The 22184-nt window shown below is 42.7% G+C and overlaps 1 protein-coding gene and 2 long non-coding RNA genes across 3 annotated transcripts in view; 1 reads left to right on the top strand and 2 right to left on the bottom strand.

The window, feature by feature from the left end:
• Nucleotides 1–13081: 13081 nt before the first annotated feature.
• Nucleotides 13082–14565, bottom strand: ZNRF2 (zinc and ring finger 2). The gene is made up of 2 exons (XM_053663604.1): nt 13265–14565; nt 13082–13170 (listed from the first exon to the last, which is right to left on the bottom strand). The coding sequence occupies exons 1-2, from the start codon at nt 13725–13727 to the stop codon at nt 13166–13168; spliced, it is 468 nt and encodes a 155-aa protein (XP_053519579.1). The 5' UTR covers nt 13728–14565; the 3' UTR covers nt 13082–13165.
• On the top strand, nt 13567–15432 carry LOC128627140 (uncharacterized). The gene is made up of 2 exons (XR_008391252.1): nt 13567–13657; nt 14888–15432. It is a non-coding gene; the product is annotated as an uncharacterized LOC128627140 (long non-coding RNA).
• A 1278-nt stretch (nt 15433–16710) lies between these two features.
• LOC119035192 (uncharacterized) overlaps nt 16711–22184 on the bottom strand; it is a 39479-nt gene continuing 34005 nt past the window's right edge. The window contains exon 9 of the long non-coding RNA XR_008391253.1: nt 16711–17442. This is a non-coding gene — a long non-coding RNA (uncharacterized LOC119035192). The remainder of the gene's footprint in view (nt 17443–22184) is intronic.

The following is a 22184-nucleotide window of genomic DNA, read 5'->3' as shown; positions in this document are numbered from 1 at the left end:
TAGAACGACAAAGAAAAATCAGATCCACAGACTGTGACAAGAGAAGAGTTCCAAGTTTCCTCAACACGTAATTTTAAAGCCAGCTAAAACACAAGAGTACCTAAGCCTGTGCTGCTTCTGCTTGTTCAAGTCCACTACCATATTTTCACACACAGTACACAGAATATTTTTCTCCAAGTCTTCGCTACATGTAACACTATGCTGAAAAGAAATGTCTTAAGACACTAAGTTTGAGAATATACAGCATGAGCAAGAATGAATAATGTCAGTGGGGTGGTAGACAATTTGATCCCAACAGACCTCGACTTTTTGTGAAGTCTGTCCCTTTTTCTGAACTCCTCTAGAGCTCTTGACCTTCCAGAAGACTGTTTTCAGAACACCAAAGAGCGATCTGACAGAACGGGTTCACAGCACCCGCACCACCGAAAAAGTAAAACCACATCCCTCTCTGGACCAGCAATAGCACGTCCCTTTCCACGACCCTCACCACGGGCCCCCTGAGCACACGGGCCCACAAGGGGACACCTCTGCAGGCTGCCGGCTGCAGGCTGCCAGCCTGACCCAGGCATTTGTTCCCACCCGGTCAATTCAATCACCTTCTGAAGTTTGTTACGAATGGGGTTTGCTTATACTAGTCTGTCGTCAAATCCAAGACATGGACACAGCTTTAAAAAAACAAGGCCTCATCAGTCTTCAGTCTAGCTTGGAAACCAAAGCCCAAGGAAAAGGCCAAGAGCATAAAGCTAGGTGTATTTCCCTCAAAGTAGAACTAATTCTCACCTGTCCAGTGACCCTTCCAAAAACATTAACTACATCAAAAGTGAAGGCAGCTGATCACGCCCCAGTCTTTACAAGTCTAGTAAAGCCCATCTCCCAGCTTTTGAAAAGCCCTCTTCCCCCTGGATATTAACGGAACCCCCAGACCGAGGTTCTGCCGTCCTCGTCACCTTTCCCAATCCATGCAGCTTGATGTGAAGGCCCAAAGGCTATGAAGACGAGCAGACCCTCTCTCCTGCTCTCGTCTTAGGTGACCAAAGATCCCCAGACGAGACGTGGCACAGTCTTGTCTCACTGTCACATCAAACACTCCCTTTCCTGGCTCTTCCCACACAAGGCTGGAGTTTCTGACAGAGGAGGCAACAAGCCCAGCTGTTACTCTGGATTTCAGTTAAGTTGTACACAAGACCTAGTAAGATCTTTGACTCATTTACACTTCCTGGATTCATAAACACACATTAGAGGCAGAAAGAAAGTTACATGTCTAGCCGATGTCTACTTAATTTCTAAAACGATTTAGAATAAACCAAAAACAGAATTCCAAACTCTTTGAAATCCTGTACAACCACTTCTCTACATTTTTTGCATAAGTGAGATTTCTCCCACATTCGGAAATACTGATCCAAAAAACCCAAAGTTCCCTGACGTTTGTCCTTTTCCTGAGAATTGACAATATGCAAATAAATCAACAATATCCCACTTTGCCATAGTGCATGTCATCTAAAACATTTAATATCATCCCAAAACTTTGCCAATCAACTTAAAATTAAACTGTGCATAAAGTAGGGATAAATGAAGTGTTAATTTTTTAATTAAGTTATTTTTGTGATATTTATCCACTCAAGCCTTCTACTATATAGTTCAACACTTTGGGTATTCTTAGCTTTTTTTTAAGGCTTTATTTCTTTGTAGAGAAAGGGGAAGGGAGGAGAGAGGGAGAAAAATACCGACAGGTGGCCTCTCACAAGCGCCCAGACAAGGTACCAAACCTCCAAGGGCCCTGACAGGGAGTCAAACCAGTTGGTCACCTTCGGCTTTGTGAGCACTGCCCAGCCCACTGGGCTGCACCAGCCAGGGCGGCACATCAGAGTGCGGTGATGCAGCACAGTAACTGACTGGGAGGGCGTGGCCTGGGGGGGGCAGAGTGGGAAAGCAGGAGTGGCGGAATCAAAATTCACTAAAATTGATTTAGAGAGAAAGGGGAAGGAAGAGGGTGGGAGACATCGAGTTGTTGTTCCAATTCTTCATGCATTCATTGCCTGATTAATGCATGTACCCTGACTGGCAGTCAAACTTGGCACATGGGGACGACACTCTAACCAACTGAGCTCCCCAGCCCGGGCCGATGCCTCCCATTTCTAACTTACCCTCAACACGAAAGTGCACATGTCACATGACTCCATTTGTATGAAGTTTGAAAACAGGCAGAATGAAACCAATCTGTGACAGACAGGTGATATTAATCGGCCTCTGTAAAACAGGGTGGGAATGACGGGGTAGGAGCACAAGGGAACTTTTCGGGGTGTTCTCTGTTCTGACGGTGTTGGTGACAGCGAATGGTCAAACGTATTTGTCAGAACTCTTCAAACTGTACATGTAGGTTCTGTGCACTCCAACAAAGTTAACCCTAAATTTTAAAAAAGGGGGAAAAGCAGGTGCTTCCTTTCCACACAGAGGCCAGTCCCCAATGATGATAAAATTGAAGGGTCGGGGGGAAAAAACTGAGAACATGACAATCACCCGGCACAACGAAACAGGGTTTGTGCACCGCATTCACTGCTATCAGCACCCAGCCTACAGCCAAGCGTAACCATCTATTCCATAGGTAAAATTTCAGGTGTAAAAGAACTACAGAAAACACACGGAACTGCACCAAAAATATTAAGAATTTAATGAGACAGGGAAAAAAATCCACAGACCAACGACCAATGAATCTTAATCAATTTGGAGCACTACACACCTTTGAAAATCTGGTGAAAACTATGAATTATTCCTCCAGAAAAACAAACCACAAAATTCTGTATGTAATTTCAAAAGCTTTATGAACCACTTCAAGTTCATTCATAAACTCCACAAGGGCCTAGTAACTGAAGTTTATCCATAAACTCTGCAGGGGCCTATTAACTGTATATGAAGAACTTCTTTCCACTACTAGGTGTAATTTTAATCTTTAACTTACTATCAATAAAAATTAGACAACTCTGCTTTCAATCATTCAAGACTACACAAGATGATCATTGCATTGTTTTTTAATTCTACCAGTCCACTCATTTTTACTCTTCCATACAACATCTGAAAAAGACTCATTTAACCATCTTTTAGATTGATAGTGTCAACAATAAAAAGAAAAAAAACAATTATTTAAGGTGCAACAGTGAATAGCTAATTAAAGTTTAAACAATGAGACTATCCAAGGCAGAATGGTGGCCCTCCGAAGATGTCCACAGCCTAGTCCCTGGAACCCTGCTGGGCGGGGCCAGGCAAAGCAGAACTGAAGTTGGTAATCACTGATCTTAAAATAGGCAGATTATCCTAGATTATCCACACGTTAGACCCAACTTAATCTTGAGGCTTCTTTAAAAAGTGGAAGAGTGAGGCGGGAGAGTCAAAGCCAGAGAGATGGCAGTTTGCAAAAGGCCTGGCCCAGTGTCGCTCCCTGAGAAGCAGGAGAAGTTGTAATAATCCAAGAAATGCAGGTTGTCTCTAGAACCTGGAAAAGGCAAGGAAGCAGTTTCCTGCCCCCAAAACCTCCAGAAGCCTTCCAAACCTTGACTTCACAGCCCAGTGAGCCCTGTCTTGTGCCTCTGACCCCCATACCTGTAAAACGATAAATGTGTGTACATGTCCATAAAGAAGTTTAAAATAAATCAGGTCTGAACTTTCATAAAAATGAATTCGTGTATCTGCAATTAAAAAGAGGACCTGCATTTAAAGATGACTGCCTGATCAAATTTATCAGTACCTGCTCAGACTATTCTCCTAAATTCATTAAAAATGCCACTGTTAAAGGGAATAAGCCTATATAACAGGATAGAGAAAATAAATAAGTGGTAACTTTAATTGCAGAACTAGGAAAGCCGAGAAGCAGCCCAATTTACACCCAGCATAAGGACTTACAGACACAGACAGGCATCAAACCCAGAGACGGTCACCAGGCGCTGAGTAAGCAGCAGTCAAAGGCCCCCGGGGGTCCTCCCTTACTGTGGGCAGCAGGCAGTGGTGCCTGCACTAGGAGACAACAGGAATATCTGAAGGCAGAGGTACCTACTGAACATGATGACTAACTGAAAGGACTATACTGAGCTTATAAGACTCTCAACTTCCTCCTAACTCTGCCCCCAGAACCCTGGTATAAAAAAAGTATGTCCTCCAGGTGAGAAAAGGAGAAGAGCCATTCTTGAAAATACGACCAGACCAAGAGAAAAGACAATAATTTAATATTCCTAAGAAAAGGGCCCACAGAGATGACCCTACCACATACATGGAGACCTTCCAATCAGTTTTAGTGCCTAACTTTATTTAAAGAACAAGTAATCAGCCAACGATCACCAAACATTTGAAGAAGAAAACCTAAGCAATGACTGAAACCAAACAATGAGAAAAGGGAACTGGGAAGAAATTGAGTCAAAAAGGAGAAAAAGAATTTATGCACGGATAAGTACACACATCATTAATATTCCTAGAAAACACAAAACGAGAGTGTATAAAAAGAACGTAATTTAACATACAAAGCTCTTGGTGAATAAAAAAGATTTTAGAAACAAACAAATCAACTACAGGACTCAAAGATAAGAGTTCAGGGGAAATCCCCCCTAAAAGAACAAAAAGCAAAGATATTTTAAAAAGAAGAAAACGCTGAAGGAGCTCTCTAGGAGTCAACACTGTAACAATGAGGAGAGAAAAAGGTAGAGAAAATAATTTTAAACCCGAATGCACAGTGCAATGGATGAACACACCACAAGATATAGAATGTAATTTTATAACCCTAGGAATTCACTTCTTTCTAGGGCAGTATGGTTTTATATATGATTTAAATAAACAATAATTTGGTGATCAATAACCTTGTTACCAAATACATTTTGAAGAAAAGTGAGTATTTACAAAGTTTTTTTTGTTTTGTTTTGTTTTTTGCCATGTGGCTAACACAGAAAATGTGCTTTACAAAACTTAATTCAGCCCTGGTCGGGTAACTTGGTTGGAGGACCCTCCTGTACATCAAAAAGGCTGCAGGTTCAATGCCTAGTCAGGGTGTGTACAGGAGGCAAGTGACTGCTGTCTCTCTCTCTCCCCTGGCCTGCCTCTCTCTAAACTCAATAAGCATATCATCAAGTGGGCATTTAAAAGAAAAAACTTAATTCAAATATTCAGGGGAGACTCCTACAAATAAAAGATAAAAAAATAGTAAAGACTAAAACTAGAACTTTGTATTATTTTTGCAAAATCTGAGAAGTTGAAAAGAGGAAAGTGCATGGGCTTCCTGAGGAGGGTGAGGATGGGGAGGAGAGTATGAGTCTCGAATGCTAGTATTTTTATAGAGGTTCAAATGTTAGTTAAAAATACACAGGTATAATGTACCTTATGTAGATTACTTTAATCCTCATAATACTACAAAGCGAGTATTCTTTTTGTCCTGATTTTAGAGACAAGAAAACTAATAAGGCATAAGGTACAGGGAGGTTAAGTAACTTGTGTAAGGCTGCACAGCATGAATAGACGCAACCCAGGAAGCCTGACTGGAAGACCCAAGCAAGCTCTTCCCCACATTAAGACAGTGCAGCCTGCACACACAGAGCATTCCACCTCCTGTGCCTCAGTGACTGATCTGTGCACAGGGGCAGGACTTCAGCTGGGCAAAGCAGAGTCTTTCTGTTGGGGGTGGAGCAAACTGCCTCTCAGATCACAGGTGGTTGGAAGTAGCAGTGAGCCTGCAGGCCACCAAATCAAAACAGGCCAAAACTCAACAGAAGGGATAAAACTGGGGAAGACACAGAAGGAGCCCAGGGAGCCCAGGCAGCCCAGGCAGGAGTGTGGGAGTGCATGCACATACACAATGGCCAAATTTCGGCTCCAGGGACCCTGGTTCCCCCCCACTCACCCCTTCAATTCTGTGAGCTACCCTTGGATCCTTTCTAATACTGTGAGACAATATATTACTTGTTCCTTTATGACCATTTTAAGCTGTGTTTCCATCATTTGTAACTGAAATAGTCTTAACCTTCTCTAACCACAATAAAATACTTCTAGTTAACACCAGCAATTAAAAAAAAATAACAGCAAACTTACCACCTAAAAACGTTAAAACCACACTTAAAAGACTAAATGAAGAAGTAAACGAGGAAGCTGGGGGGGGGGATTAGCTTTACAAATGAGAAAGAAACTAGAGGATAACAGCAAAGCGAATGAAATAAAATTAATAAAACTAGTAAATTTATTGTTCAAACCAAGAGTTGGCTCTTTGAAACAAATGCCATTCCAACAAAAATTGGGATATACAAAATGATCAGAATATTGAATTCAAATGATGGACTGTGCTTACCCTTCTTTGATATACTAGATTTCTTTACCACTTAGAAGAAAGAACAGCAAACAATGATTCTGACAGACATTACTCGAAGAGCATCGCAGCCACCACAAAAGCAGGGGTGTGCGCCTTATTTCTCCCAACAGCGCTTGGCAAAGCGGTGCTCATTAAACAGGTACTGAGTGACTTCTGGAATACTGGAAAGTCATTTTAAGTATCATGTTATAAAAAATGAAGTATGATAAAAGAAACTGATGAAGGGGAAAGAGCGTATTGTCAAAGAATATGTAGCCCGTGAATCTGAGAAGTCAAGAGATATATATATCTAACTGAATGTTAGCAAAAAACCTTCAAAATTTGTGGAATTTAATTAATGCAATTTTGGAGGAAAACCTGTAGCTTTAAAATCTTATAACATCAAAAATGTATAAAATCAAATGGATGTACAGAAGGAATGCCCAAATTTTTCATCTAAAAGAAGTGTGTGTGGCCCTGGCTGGTGTAGCTCAGTGGATTGAGCGCGGGCCTGTGAACCAGAAGATTGCAGTTCAATTCCTAGTCAGGGCACATGCCTAGGTTGCATTCCAACAAAATGCGTTCCCAGCAGGGGACGCATGAGAGGCAACCATACATTGATATTTCTCTCCTTCTCTCCTTCCCTTCCCCTCTAAAGATAAATAAATAAAAATCTTTAAAAAAATAAAATAAAAATAAAGTGTGTGTGTGAGAGTGAAAAAGTATACATACAAGGTAGGGTAAGAGCAGGTTTACACTTTAAGTTATGAGTACATAAACAGTTCGTTTTTATGTTATTATGTATTAATTATTGTATTGTTTTCCATCTGATCAACAGCAAACCTGCTGTCGCCTCACCCTGCATATCTCTATCTATATATAAAATAGACATCAACATTTTACCCTAGTTATTTCTGGTGGTCAGATTACAAGTGGTTTTCAATTACTTATGTGTGTTTTCCATATTTTTAATTTTCTCTAATGAACACACATTTTTAGAATACAGAATGTTTCGAACAAATTTCTTTCCACTTGTGCTTCCACTCTAATTGCTGGCCTCCTAATCTGCCTGTCTCTTAAAGAGTTCTTGCTCCCCAGAATTTCATACTTGCTTCTCCTCAATTTATATCCATCCCTTAGTAATCTTATCCACTCTTTGGCTTCACTTATAATCTACAGATTGACAATTTCTCATTTTCTTGTAATGTCCTAAATTAGAGATTCATACTTCCCACGGCTTAAAGGATGTTTTTAGGTGGGAATCTTACAGCCACTCAATTTAACAGGCCTGGAAGAACTCACTGTCATTTCTAAAACTTGCTCTTCCCTTCTCTGCTGTTAATATTGGTTAGTGTCATCACTATGCAACCAGGTTTGCAATCCTATCAGTTCTACCTGAGAAACTGCAATCAAACCCAACTGCTCCTCTCCCTCACCAATGCTGAGACTTCGATGTAAGCAGCCACCAACTATATTCTAAAGAAGTCCTGGCTTGCCTTCCTGCCGCTACTCTGGCCTCCCAAGGCACACTTTAATCATGTTGTATTCAGCATCCAAGGCTGAGCCCTGCACTCCTCAGGACGGTTTTCAGCCACGTAAACCATGATCGTAACGGTGCCCTCTGGCCCAATCACGGGACTTACCCGGCTTCAAAACTTAGGTTAAACATGCTTAGAACACTATAAAATCCTTCAACAACTGGTCCAAACCTATTTTTCTAGCTTTATGTTCTCATCATTCCTCCTTGCTCCCTACAATCCAGATGCACTTAACTTTTGTTAGTACGCCCTATCAACAGCTGAGGTGTTTGTGGGTGCTGCTCTGAGTCTTTAGTGTCCTCCCTCCATAAAACTTCTAACTGCTTAAAAACAATTTAAATGTTACCATCCTCCGTGAAGTATTCTTGGACTGCCCTAGACAGAGATACCCTACAAAGCATTGTTAACAGCTCTATTATAGCACCTGTTACAGTGTATACCAGTCTAAACAGAGAGCTGAGCAAGAACAGGAAGAAGCCCCAAGTCTGTACTCCTAACAACACATACTTAGCCCCAGAAGGAGCTGTTTACTGAATCAACACTTATTACATACATTATTACTTTTTCAAAGTAAATAAAAACTGAGTTTAAGGTTACAACAGTTGCACTTTTAACTCGTCAACCTAAGCCTATAACCCAAGCGGCAGACACACCGAAGTTACCCACGCTGATGCTGCCTCCGGACATTGACACCTTTCTGTCTTGAGTGTGAATAGGACCCGTTACCTGCCGCTAACCACAGGGCTGTACATGATCACAGGCACGTATTTACAGAAGACTGCAACACCAGCCCATGCTGGTGCTCCCTCCTCCGCTGGCACTGAAGAAGCAACCTGTCCTGAGCTTAACCATGAGGAAATGAATTTCACCAACAAGCTGCAGGAGGAAGGGAGCTTGAAAGTGGACCCCCAACCCCACTGAATCTCCAGGTAACAACCCAGTTACTCAAGTTAAGCTACTCCTGGATTCCTGACCCATAGCAACTATCAGATAATAAATACATGCTATTTTAGGAAGGTAAATTTGCAGTAATTTGTTAATAAGCAGCACACAAACCAACATAAATCAGAACCTAAAGTTATTTCTGAACCTTTAGTTCACACAAAGGGCATGTTTTCCCCAATTTCTAAACAGTTAAATTAGTATAAAACCAAATTAATTCAGTAGTTAATACCAGTCAAGTACATGCAAGATTAAAACATTTAGGAAATACTTTGCTACGTAGAGCAGTTCTTATACTTCTTTTAACTCATTTGCTAATATACTCAGCTGTACATATACCCTGTATATGGAATAAGTATAACATTAAGGCAATTCTCCTTATATACACTAGATAAATAAATAAACATGAAAAAGCTGGTAACTAATTAATGGTATTGGCAACCAGAAAATAAATAAAAGCCTACTTACTGGTTACCAGGCAAAACAATCAAATTGGAGGGGGCTAGAGGCCTTGCTGGAGACACTACCTGTTGGTAAAACAGCAGAGCTCTTACTGGCTTAGCAGCCAGCACAGCATCGAATGTACTGAGGTCAGGCGACTCGCACAGCAGATGAAGTCCAGTGCAACACACACCACTCCAGCCCACTGTCTACCTTGCAGTCAAGAGAACTTTCAAAATATTCCCAAAGCAGAAATTTCCAGGACAGAGCCCACACTTAAGTCTAATGAGCATACGACGCAAGGGGTCTCCTACAGTGTTTGAAGGTCTATGGACTTGTAAGTGAGAAACAACACCTGAGTTCTTGTTGGGGTTTTTTTTTCGGGGGGAGGGGGTAACAGGAGTTGTGGTTAGAAGTGTCATTTTCTTCTGCCACACCCCATAAAAGTTCTCAACTGAGTAAAAGAACATTCAGGAATAGGAAGTAGATCAATCACAATAAACCTACATCTGCCTTGAAGATTAGGAAAAATAAACCTGCCTAGAAATACAGATTCTATTTAACATTCTCAATTATAAGAGATAACCCACACTCCTTTGATATAAGGAAGCATGTTTCTTAAGGACCAAGAGGCACCTGCATGAATTACAATCAGCCTGCTGGAATACTCAGGGGCACACCACGCCCAAACAAACTGGCCAATCGGGAGGAGGCCAACAGCAATCCAGTACCACCAGTTAACTGTCTAGATAAACTCACTTCACATTTTCACTCCCAGACCCATGGATATTTCCTCGGCCCACATAACTTCTCCAGACATACACTCCATCCACGGGTGTATTTTTCTAGTCTAATTTACCTCCCCCATCCTTACTGGACCATTAAAGACTGGGTCATGACCACCCATATTAATTACCTGTATGAACATTAACAACTTGACAGTGGGAAAAATGCAGACATAAATCCAAGAAAATCCTCTGAGATACCACTGCACTTTTAAACATTAGACTCTACCCTTCAGACCTGCTTTAAAACAAAAGTGATAGACAAGGCTTTTGTTCACTTTACTAGTATTAAATTCAGCTGCCTGAAAATAACAAAAACAAGAAAATCCTACCACATCTAAGAACTCCTGTATTATTATAATTACATTCTGTTACCCAGCAATTCAGTTCTGGGAAATTTCTGCAAACTGAAACACCTGGAGTACATGCCTCTCTGCTGGTTCTCTCTGGAGAGAAATAAGAGCGCACACAGCCAAAACCTGTGTCCAAGAAGGAGGAACACACACCAACACAGAAATGCCATTCATTCTGAAGGAATTCGCAACAATTCACCTTGCTAGACTCCTTCTTAAAAAAAAAAAAAAAAGAAAGTGGTACTGGGTTAGGTTTTCCTTTTCTATAAATTACATGACAGCGTATAAGAGAATAAGTTTGAATCTTACTGGTACCATATTTTCTTATCAGGAGATATTATTAATACAAACTTATCTTTAAATTAATTTTTACAAAATTACAATAATAAATTTCCACTAATTCAGAAGTGTTCCTTTTCTCTTTATTCAGATGGAGTTACATTTGTACAATTTATAACTGAATAAACATATTAATACTATAATACATACTAAAATTAAATCAATGAAATACATAGTTAAGTCTATCTCCTAAAACAAATAAGAATCATCATCTGGGTCCCTAAATCTCAAGTGGTGAGAAGCATACTTCTATTACGTTTCCTTAAGAAACCATCCACTGAAATAGAAGTAAAAATCTCATTAAAGTGCATGCGACTAGAAAGATGTGTTTTTACACGTGTACTCTATCTTCCTGTCTCAACCAGGATTTAAGGTACAAGCACTTTGATCTACTCCCACTGTGTAACAGAACAGGTAATTTCTCTGATCCTCTTCCAGCCTTTCTCACCTGGGGTCCCTCATCTGAACCACTGAGCACACATCATTAAAAATTTCCAAGACTCCTTCTAAACTTTAGAAGGCAGAGGAGAAAAAGTGAGTTGCATACAACAGATGCTTTAGGCCATCAGGGCTCAGTTCTCTGCAGAGCTCTGGGTAAGAAACACTGGGCCAAGTTCCTCACTGTCACTGTCCTGCTGCTCGGCCCCAGCACCCCATCCCCAAAAGGACTAAAGAACCAAGTGTGCAAATATAGGAACTTAGGTAAAAGAAGAGATGAATGCTTTTCCTCTCTAAACTTTCAGCAATTAGGGCCTTTTCATTTGCTATTTACTACGAATTAATAGAATGAACATCAACTATATTTGTCCTCTGTTCCAAATGGAATTGTATTTAAGACAACAAACTCATGTAGATATTGTTAAAGAACATCAACTCTACAAAAAAAAATAAAGACAGTAATTGATACACTAAAGGTGTAAGAACTATTACTTTGACAAGCCTTCATCTTTTTCCCTTTCTCTGGCAAGCTTTTAAACACACACTCTTTTTAAAACCATAACTGCTAAATGTAAATTTTCATTTCAAAAAGTATTTTTTAAAAACCAGCTTATCTTTTATTATTACACTGATCTCCCATTCTCAAGAAACTGTCTTTTGTTATTCCTCAACGCAGAAACTGTAGCACCTGTAACTGTTCATTGTAATCAGTTCACGGGAAGGTAAACACTACTTCTTTTTCTCAAAAGCCAAGGATATATTTAATGGCCCAATTTTAAGAAACGTTAATAATTTTACATAGCAAAACAGCTTTATAAAAAGTAATTAATATAAGGTAGCTAAAGAACTGTTCTATAATGAATGTGCAAGCAATATTAAGATGGAAAAAACTAGACATTCCCATTTTTAATTTATGCTAACATGAAGGTGGAGGGTACAGAACACCAACACAGACAAATGACACTCCTGAACATCCCACTTTACCAACTTCCTCTCAAATTTCTCACGTTCATATACTCTGAGTAAAGGGGGCACAGAAATGGAGGCGGTGCTGTGTGCTGTTTTACCTGCGCTCAGTTGTGAACTATATCAAGATACATATGCAATGATATGCAAATGTTTATCTTCAGTCAGTATCTCTAACCACATTTAACTTCTATCCCCCCCCCCATGAACTTGGAAGTGAGGGTAGAGATTCTTGGGTCATCTACTGTAACTGTTTTGAGGGTAGAGATCACTATAAAACATAACTAAAGAGGTCAAATTCATTTTCCTCAAATCACGTGCACCCTTCCTCCCGTTTCTACATAAAAACACATCATTTTGCTACCCCAAATTTCCATTCCTCACAAGTGACTTTTCCTGAACTCAAGTCGACACTGCTTTCCAAATGCACCTAGGCTTTCAACTGCACCTTGTAGAAGTTGTGATCATTATTAGTTCATCTCCTTAAACTGTTTTCAATTTTTTAAACCCTGTCCAAATTAAGCAGGACTCATATTAACCTTTATCTAAGGTAGCAGTTTACTAGGGTTAAACATACACTTTCCATTAACGCATTCATCCGATTAAATGTGCGTAGTAGATGGGACTATTTGCACAGACTTAACAATTAGTTATATATTAACAATCAGTCCAAAGGAGATCACTCCCTCCGTTTACAGATTCTCATTGTTTGAGACCCTCTGACTTTTGGCCTTTAGAAACTGCTCACACCACTCACTCGAGTCCCAAGATAGAACTACATTTAGCAACGGGTCTCCTGACTTCCTGATACTAAAAGCCACAAAGCACCAGGGCTGCTGCGTCAGTTTGTTTTAAAATAATATTTGCTCTTCTCATCTCGCGGGGAAAACAAGGGCTTTCTGTCCTGGGGAGACGCTCAGAGGTAAGGGTGCACACGTTTTAAAAAAAACAAACACTACGGTCTGGCCCCAGCGGCGTCCCGGGGGTTAAATGGCGATTTTCCTCCCGGGAGGGGTGACTGAGCCGGGCGGCGCGGCCAAGCCACGGTGCTTAAGCTGAAGGAGAAAAGGAGAAGGATAAAAATAAATGCAGCCGCGGCCCACGTGCCGCCCGTGGGAGCCAGGCAGCCAGGGAGGGAGGGGGCCGTACCTCCAAACAAGTGCGGCGAGAGGTGAGCTGGTAAAGAGCCGATCACCAGGCGAGGCCCGCCCGGGCCCCCTCCGGACGGCCGGTCCCTGCCGCCGCCGCCGCCACCACCACTGCCGTCCTCCGGGCTGCTGTGCACCGAGTCCTGCGAGCCGTACTGGCCGCTGCTGCTGTTGGGGATGCTGAAAGAGGACTGCGCGGCCCGGGCCCCCGACGCCACGGTCCCCACGGCGCCGCCGAGGGAGCGACTGCGAGGGGCGGCCGAGGCCGCCGCGGCTCCGCCCGAGGAACTAGGCTGGTGCGCCCCGGGCACCTGAGCAGGAAACCTTCCGGCGGCCGCGGCCCGAGCCCCGCCGCCGCCCGCGGTCCCGTTGGCCCCTCCGCTGCTGCTGGAAGGTAAATCCGAGCCGGAGTACGCGCGGGTGCGGCCGTTAGCAGCGGCCGGGCCGCTCTGCTTGGCGCCCATGTCCGACCTGCCCCGGGCCGGGCCCACGCGCAGCGCCCGGAGGGCGGGAGAGAGCGCGGGAGCTAGAGGGCAGGGCCCAGGCGCCGCGGCCGGCCCAGCGGGGAACCCGTACGTCCAGGGCCGCCGCCCGGCGCCCCGAGGGGCGGTCGACACCCGGCGCGCTCTTCTCCTGGGGTCGAGGGGCGCGGGAGACGCCGAGAGGCGAACAGGAAGGAGGTCCGGGCTCCGGCGGGCGCCGCTCACTGGCTCCGGAGGGAGGGACGGCTCAGGTGGCCGTGCGGCTGCCGCCGGTTTCGGTTCTGCTGCGCCGCGACGGGCTGCTGCCGCTCTCTGCCACCGCGGCCGCGCTCTGCGCCCCAGGCCTCGGCACCGCCTCCTCCCGGGCGGCCGCTGCTACCGCCGCCATCCTCCTGCTCCCACGGCGGCTTGCGGGTGAGTGGGAGGCGCCCGCCCAGTCTCCGCTGGGGCCACCTTCCCTCCTCCCCCAGCCACCCAGCTGTTATTAACGGAGAAAAAGGAAAAAACGAGTGGCACGTGAGGCGAGAACGGAGAAAGGGAGGGAAGAGGTGCGCGCGCTTCCCGGCAACCGCCGGCGCTCTGCCCCTGCGAAGGGGGGGCGGGGGGAGACTGGACCACGAAAGTGGGGGTGGTCCAGTCGGAGAGGAGATTGCGGGGCCCTGGCACCGGAAGGCCGAGGGGCAGCAGTGCTCCAGGGTGAACCGGGGCCCTAGTGTTTGGGTCGCGCGCGGTGACCCCGCCCTTGTCCCCTCGTGCCGCCTAGCGGATTGGCTCCCGCCCGCATAGCCCCGCCTTCCACACCCGTTGCCGTCCCGCCCCGGTCCAGTCTCTTCTAGGCGTCGCGGTTTGGTAGGTGCAACCTCCCACGGACTGGGTGATGGACAAATGGCTGGTCCCGCCCCCCGCCAGAGTGCTCTCTCTCCTCCCTCGCCAGGCCCACGCTGATTGGAGGGACGTAGCCCCACCAGGCACCAACCAAAAAGCGGCCCGTCCTCCCGCACGTGGCCGTGGGATGCAGGGTGTCCCCTTCATATTTTCCTGGCTGGAAAAGGCTGTGTCCTGTATCCCGAACCTATCAGTTTGGGTGTGAGTTAAATTCCTTGCTGGTGTTATTAAATGAGTGTGTCTTTTATATGAAACAGAAGTTCAGCAATGCTGATAATAAAAGAACAGTGAAAACAAAAGAACCAGGAATGCAATAGAAGCCAACTTGAGCTGAATTAGCCCTTCTGCATCCGTCACTCCAACCCTGGAGGAAGAGTAGAGTTGGAAACGCTAAGGACAATCCAGCCTGACCTTCAGTTGCCGGGTAAAAACTGTGGTGCAGAGAAAGCGGACCCGATGTAGGAGACCTATCTGGTTATAGTCTGGGACCCAAACTAAATAACTGGAGTGGGCAAAATTATTTTACCTTTTTTGACTTTAGTTTCCTTCCTGGGACGTTTGTATTAAATTTCTAGGGTGTGTGCAGGTTTAAAATCTGATAATTTCTCTAAGATGGACTTTAAAGTATCAGCCTATTCCTGTGACTTAGTATTTTGGTAGCAGACCATGCTCTGGTCTGTATGTCCGGTGGCCAGCCTGCTCCAGACCCTCGCATTTTGAAAATGCCTAAGTGCTGTATATAAAAAAATAATAGCAGCTGGTGTTTTTTGTACAAACTACAGAAATAAATACTTTGTCTTTATTTTATGCCTAATGTCATTTATGTAATGATTTCTGTCACTCTACGAAGTATGACAATCAAGTTTTTAAACAGAAATGAAGAATATGGGAGGGGGGTCTGTCCGGAAAAAGTCCAGCCATTGTTGATATAAGGGCAATGATTTGGGAGACATTGATGTAACCTGGCAGCCAAGGGGAGTGGACTGGAATGCACATGCATGAATAAGGAGGCCTTTACTGTACCAGTCAGTGGGATGGTAGAAGCTACTGAGTGTACTGTCTGGCCAGCACATTCAAAATGAGCAAGGAGAGCAATGAATCTGTATCAAATTGTACATTAATCTTTAACATTTCTCTGCAGAAATTATCCAGATGATTGAGGCCTCAGCTATGTGTGTATGTGTAGATATATATAAATAGACAGATATCAGATATACCAGTGGAATATATGTAGGTATATATAGATATATATGTGTGTATACATATATGTATACATATATACATATAGAAACACAGATATATATATATATCTGAAAATGGAAAGACAAAGCACTTAATGCAAGTCTAAAATTCTTGTATCCTGTGTATAAGCTTCCTGAAATCAACAGTTACTTGGTAAGCAGAGAGTGGTTTGAAAGGCCATGATGGTTACCAGCATAACAAGTTCCAATTAAAGAGGTATTTAGCTATTTGACTTGATTTGCCTTTTATTGAATGAGTGTAAAACTCTGGTCCAGCAGGAAAATTTTACCCTAAGAACCTACTGCTAATAGAGAAAATTACAAACACTGATTTTAAAAAAAAGAAGTAAAAGACTTTTGCAAGTCTCTGGGGAGCTGGTTAGTAAATTAAATAGTTTCATGCTGACCTTTATACACGCATTTTAAAAGTTTAGATAACTATCACTCTGGCTGAGTGGTTCAGTTGGTTGGAGCGTCATCCCATACACCAAAAGGTTGTGGGTTCGATCCCTGATCAGGGCACATATGGGAGGCAACCAATCAATGTTTTTCTCTCTCCCTCGTTCTCTCCCTCTCTCTCTCCAAAATCAATAAACAGCCCTTGCTGGTGTGGCTCAGTGTACTCAGTGCCTGCCCGAGAACCAAAGGGTCGCTGGTTGGATTCCCACTAATGGTACATGCCTGAGTTGCAGGCCAAATCCCCCGTCGGGGGCACGCAGGAGGCAACCACACATTGATGCTTCTCTTTCTCTCTTTCTCCCTTCCTTCCCTTTTCTCTAAAAATGAATAAAATATTTTTTAAATAAAATCAAATCAATAAACATATTCTTGGGTGATGATTAATGTTTTTAAAGTTTAGATAACTTGAACATGGAACAAATCCCATTTGGTAGTTAAAACTATCCAATGAAAAGATTTAAAAATAAAACCTGCTGACTCCTAGTTGTATTCACATTTGTATTATGCTTCATCACATCCAAAGTAGGTTGTATTTTTAAGTCATTTTTTACCCTGATGGTAATTATACCATAAACGCCCTCTACAAGTATTCCTAACTAGGAAAAAAACCCTCCTAGTGCCAGGGTTCACATGTGCACGCCATTCACAATATCTTACATTTGTGTCCATTCCTAACAAGACTATAAATTTCACGAGGGCATGCAAAGCATTTTTTTTTTTTGCTTGGCACACAATATTACCTACAGGTAAGTATTTGTTGCAGAAATGAGTGGCAAGAAGACCATTTACAGGCTGAGCGTTGGACATACGGGCTAATAACTGCATTTGTAATGATCATTCAGTTCATAAGTATGTGTTTTGCGTTACTCAGTGCCATATTAGGGCACGCTAAGCTACACAGAAGAAGCAAACCCATAAACCTCAGGGCTGTGGTACAATGAAAGCACAGTGCAAGATCCCCTGGTACGCTTTCTCATCTCTCTCTAAACAGTTCCCCACCTGAGGGGCAATCCTAGGTGTCTCTTCTCCAAGTGGTAAATCGGATCCAGGCCGTTATCAGTGGCTAAGCAGGCCCCTCCACTTGTTAGAGTCCTTCACTAGATCCTATGCACCTGAGGAAAAAAAAAGGCAGTTATTGAAAGAAGAGTTGGCCAAGCCTGGAAGGGTTTGCATCCCTCCTGCCCACTATCCATGTTAGCAGAAAACAGTCATATGGTCTAACCTAACTGTGAAGGGGTCAGGAAATGTGGTTTTATAAGTGCGCCTGGGAAGAAAAGGAACTAATTTTGGCAAGCACATAGCAAGCATGTCTTTGCCACACACCAGAACTGTTGTCTGACTGTCAAATACCTAAGCAAAATATTAACTTAGTAATAAAAATTGATATATGAAAAATTTGTAGTGAGTTATTATACCATCAAAATGTATTTAAAAACACACACACACACCCCTGATATTTGTGTGTGTGTGTGTGTGTGTGTGTGTGTGTGTGTGTGTGTGTGTGTGGTGGACCAGCTAAATTCTATTTGCTTTACATCGTGTTTCTAGAAACACCATCTAGCAAAACTCTTAATTCAGAGATTTGGATCAGTAATCCTCAAAATACGGTCCCCAGATCATCAGTTTCCGCATTGCCAAAGAACTTGTCAGAAAGGCAGATTTTCCAGCCCCACCCCACACCCTAATCAAGCGTGCTTGAACAAGCCCTCTGAGAGGTTCTGGTGCATGCTAATGTTGGAGAACCACTGATCTAGGTAATCACTGATGAGTGTCAAAATAGAATACCATGTTAAGACATTTTGTGATTAAATACCCTCCTCCCATGGATGTCCCTGTCACCCGACTCCCAACCTATGGTCACAGACTGGCCTCAATATTCTCACTCGGTGCTGCGTTAACCTTTCCTTTAGAGCACTGATCATGTGATTATATTATTATTATTGATGTTGCTCATCACTAGACAGTCTGGTCGGTAGGCCTCACATCTGTACTCCCCAGCATCTACTGCCACGCCTGGCACCTGTGAGACTATAAAAAATGATCTGTGAGTGAAGGAATATTTCTACTTAAATCATTGTTTCTTGAAGGTCAGACTTGACCTTATCTTGTCCTTGTCCTCCTTAATATCTCCTCAGTGGTAGATGCCCCTTCCATTCCCACTCTGGGTAGGCCTTTTCGGTTTTTCCCCATGAGGATTCTGAAGTTAAAAACTTTGGCCTGCGCAGTTCTTTCCCTGGCCCTCTTCCATCTCTCCTCAGTCTCTCTCCAAACAGGAATCCACATTAAGCTGTCAGTTATGTTTTATAGTCAACCAAACCGTTCTGACTTCATTTCAAATATGGAGCCTCTGTATTATACCATTCCAGTTCTTTAAAAATTAAAGGGCTGCTTCTCCCGAACCAGTGCACACAGGTGTACACACACACAGCACAGTAATGGATTTTACGAGGTTATGCCCGTGCTTCACGGGCTGCTCTTCCTCTTCTGTTCCATTTCACTTTCCTGAAATGCTGGTCCCTGCCTACTGGATTGACTTTTTGCTGTTTGATAGTTTAAATCAATGCTTTGCAAACTTTAGTGCACAAAAAGAATCATATATGGAGATCTTGTTAAAACAAACTGCTAGGCCCCACTCTCAATGGTCCTTATTCCACTGAGCCTTGAGATTTTGCCTCCTAACAAGCAGCCCAATGATGCTGATGCCGGGAGACCTCGGGCCACACTTGAAGAAGGGCTGGTCTAAATGGCACTTTCCTGTACACAGTTGGAACTGTTGTTTCGATACCTCAGTCAGTCTTTAAGAAACTGGATCCTGGCTCTTGAAAATTCCTAACATTTGAAGCATTTTTGTGTGCTTTATTTTGCTTCCTTCTTACGTGGTGCAATGATGATATTTTGGTCAACAACTTTTAGGGTTCGAATTTAGATCACATTGTTAGAGCTCTTTATGTTGACAAACTTGGTGGGCAGAAACCCACACTGAAACAGACAAGCTAGTTGTGGGCTTATCAATAAAAATACATGACTGATCACTTTGCTATTGTCTGGTTTGAATTTCAGTTGGGGTGAGTCTTCTCCCTTTGGCAGTTAGTCTTTTTTCGTGCTTCTCTTCCCTCTCTTGACCGCTCTTTCAAAGCTGTGCTGGATCAGACCTTGGATGTGTGGGACAACAAATATGCGCAAGGCAGAAGACCACCCGCACCCACCCTTCCGGTCGGACCCGGGCTCTCCTGCAGCCTGTAGCAGCCCTGCACTCTGCACTGAAGGCTTGCATCCCACTTTTCCATTGCAAGATGGTCATGGCTTCGCAGTTCATTTATAGTAAGTGTCATGTGCCACCCAGTCTCTTTTCCAGACTATACGTCTATATGTATAATTATCTACCTTTAAGTAGGCCTTTTTCCTACTACTATATTTCACCTTTTAAAGAAAGCAATGGACCATCTAAACATTAAATTTTATCTTAATACAGCCTACAGAAAGCACTGGTTAGGATTTTTGTAGTAATGAGAAGCTTGTATCTTAAAGTCTAAAACTAAAGTTAGTGTAGAGGAATGAATGCTTAGAAATCATATTGTTGGGTAGTTTTTCAGAGAACATCCATAGTTTACCTGGTCTGTGTGACAGACTTTTATTCTTCTGTCACGAGTAAGCCAAACCCACCCTTCCCTTTATGCTCACTGATTCTTTAATCAGCCATGCCTGTCTCCCACAGGATGGAGCCAATCGTGACAGAATGGTATGCACACACCACAGATGGGGGAGCTCAGGCCAGGGGCAGGGCTGGGCTCTGTCTAGCACTGGCTGCAGGATCTAGGGCAAGCCACTTCCCCTGGCCAGACCTGTTTCCTCTGTAAAAGGCAGGTGATCTTCAGACCCGTCCCACAGAGCAGAGGAGTCTCAAAAGTCCCAGTCTCTCTCTGAAAATACTTTGAAACATGTTAATAGACACACTGATTTTCATTTCAATGTTATTAGCCCTAGCAGGTTGTAATCATTTGCATATTACCTCTGGCAGTTTGTGAATTGTGCAGTTTAATATATACTAGTACTCACTGGAATTGATTTTGTCACTTTGAGTAATTTTGATACATTACTCACACTTAAGAATTTATTGTTAATAATTATTTAGCAGTGATGTGCTAATAAATATGTACATCCTTAATCTTGATGATAATATGACATGATGACAAACCAACATATGCCTACCATGGGAAAAATATATGTATATACACATATATATGAAATTTAATTGTCATTAAGAGACCAGGGACTGGCTATTTGAAGTCTGTAATACTTAAAGCTTTTAAATTTTTTCTCTTGATTAAAAAGGGTAGTTAAGGAAACCTATAGAATACTGAAGAGAGAAATTGAGGAAGATACAAATAAATGGAAGCATATACCGTGTTCATGGATTAGAAGAATTAGCATCATTAAAATGTCCATAGTACCCAACGCACTCTCTAGATACAATACAATTCCTATTAAAATACTAAGGGCATAGTTTACAGATCTAGAACAAATACTCCAAAAATTTGTATCGAACCAAAAAAAATCATGAATAGCCTCAGCAATCCTGAGAAAAAAGGACAAAGTTGGAGGGATCACAATATGTGATATCAAACTATACTACAAAGCCATTGTAATCAGAACAGTCTGGTACTGGCATAAGAACAGACACATAGATCAATTGAAAGCCCAGAATAAAGAGCCCGGAAATAAAGCAAGTCTCTATGGTCAATTATTATTTGACAAAGGGGGCATGAGCATAGAGTGAGGTAAAAATGGCTTCTTCAATGAATGGTGTTGGGAGAACTGGACTGGTGCATGCAAAAAAATGAAACTAGACCACTGACTTACACCATACAACAGAATAAATTCAAAATGGAAAAAGGTCTTAAATATAAGTCATGATACTATAATAGTCCCAGTGGAAAACATAAGCAGGAGAATTTCAGATATCCCATGTATTTTTGCTGATATATCTCCTAGGGCAAGGGAAATAAAGGAAAAGGTAAACAAACGGGACTATAGGAAATCAAAAAGCTTCTGCAAGGCTAAAGAAACCATCATCAAAACAAAAAGGGAACTCACTGTATGGGAGAACATATTTGCCAATGATACATTGGGCAAGGGTTTAATCTCCAAAATTTGTAAATAACTCATAAACTCAACACCAGGAAGACATCAACCCAATTAAAAAATAGGCAAAGGACCTGAACAGACACTTCTCCAAGGAGTCCATACAGATGGCTCATAAACATACAAAAAAATGCTCAACATCTCTAACCATCAGAGAGAGGCAAATTAAAACCACCATGAGATACCATCTCACAGCTGTCAGAAGGGCCATCATTAATTAATCAATAAACAACAAGTGCCGGCGAGGATGTGGAGAAGAGGGGACCCTCGTGCACAGTTGTGGGAATGCAGACTAGTGTAGACATTGTGAAAAACAGCATGGAATTTCCTCAAAAAATAAAAAATGGAACTTCCCTATAACCCAGCGATTCCACTGCTGGGATTATACCCTAAGAACCCTGAAACAGTAATTCAAAAGAACTTATGCATTCCTACCTATGTTCATAGCAGCACTATTTACAGTAGCCAAGTGTTGGAAACAGCCCAAGTGCCCATCAGTAGATGATTGGATTAAAAAACTGTGGTACATGCCATACAGCAGAAAGAAAAAAAAATTTCTACCTTTGCGACAGCATGGTTGAAACTGGAGATGATTATGCTAAGCCAGTCAGCAAAAGACATCCTATATGACCTCGCTTATAACTGGAGTCTAATGGACAACATAAACTAATGAGAAAAATAGAATCAGAGACATGGAAACACGGAACAGACT

Source organism: Artibeus jamaicensis, unplaced genomic scaffold, assembly GCF_021234435.1.
Source record: "Artibeus jamaicensis isolate MK-2021 breed Jamaican fruit bat unplaced genomic scaffold, CSHL_Jam_final contig_3230, whole genome shotgun sequence".
In the NCBI taxonomy this organism is placed as follows: Eukaryota; Metazoa; Chordata; class Mammalia; order Chiroptera; family Phyllostomidae; genus Artibeus; species Artibeus jamaicensis.
This window is presented reverse-complemented; position numbering and strand designations above follow the sequence as displayed.

Excerpts from the sequence above, each read along its gene's own strand:
- ZNRF2 (XM_053663604.1), bottom strand. The coding sequence starts at position 13,727 with ATGGGCGCCAAGCAGAGCGGCCCGGCCGCTGCTAACGGCCGCACCCGC.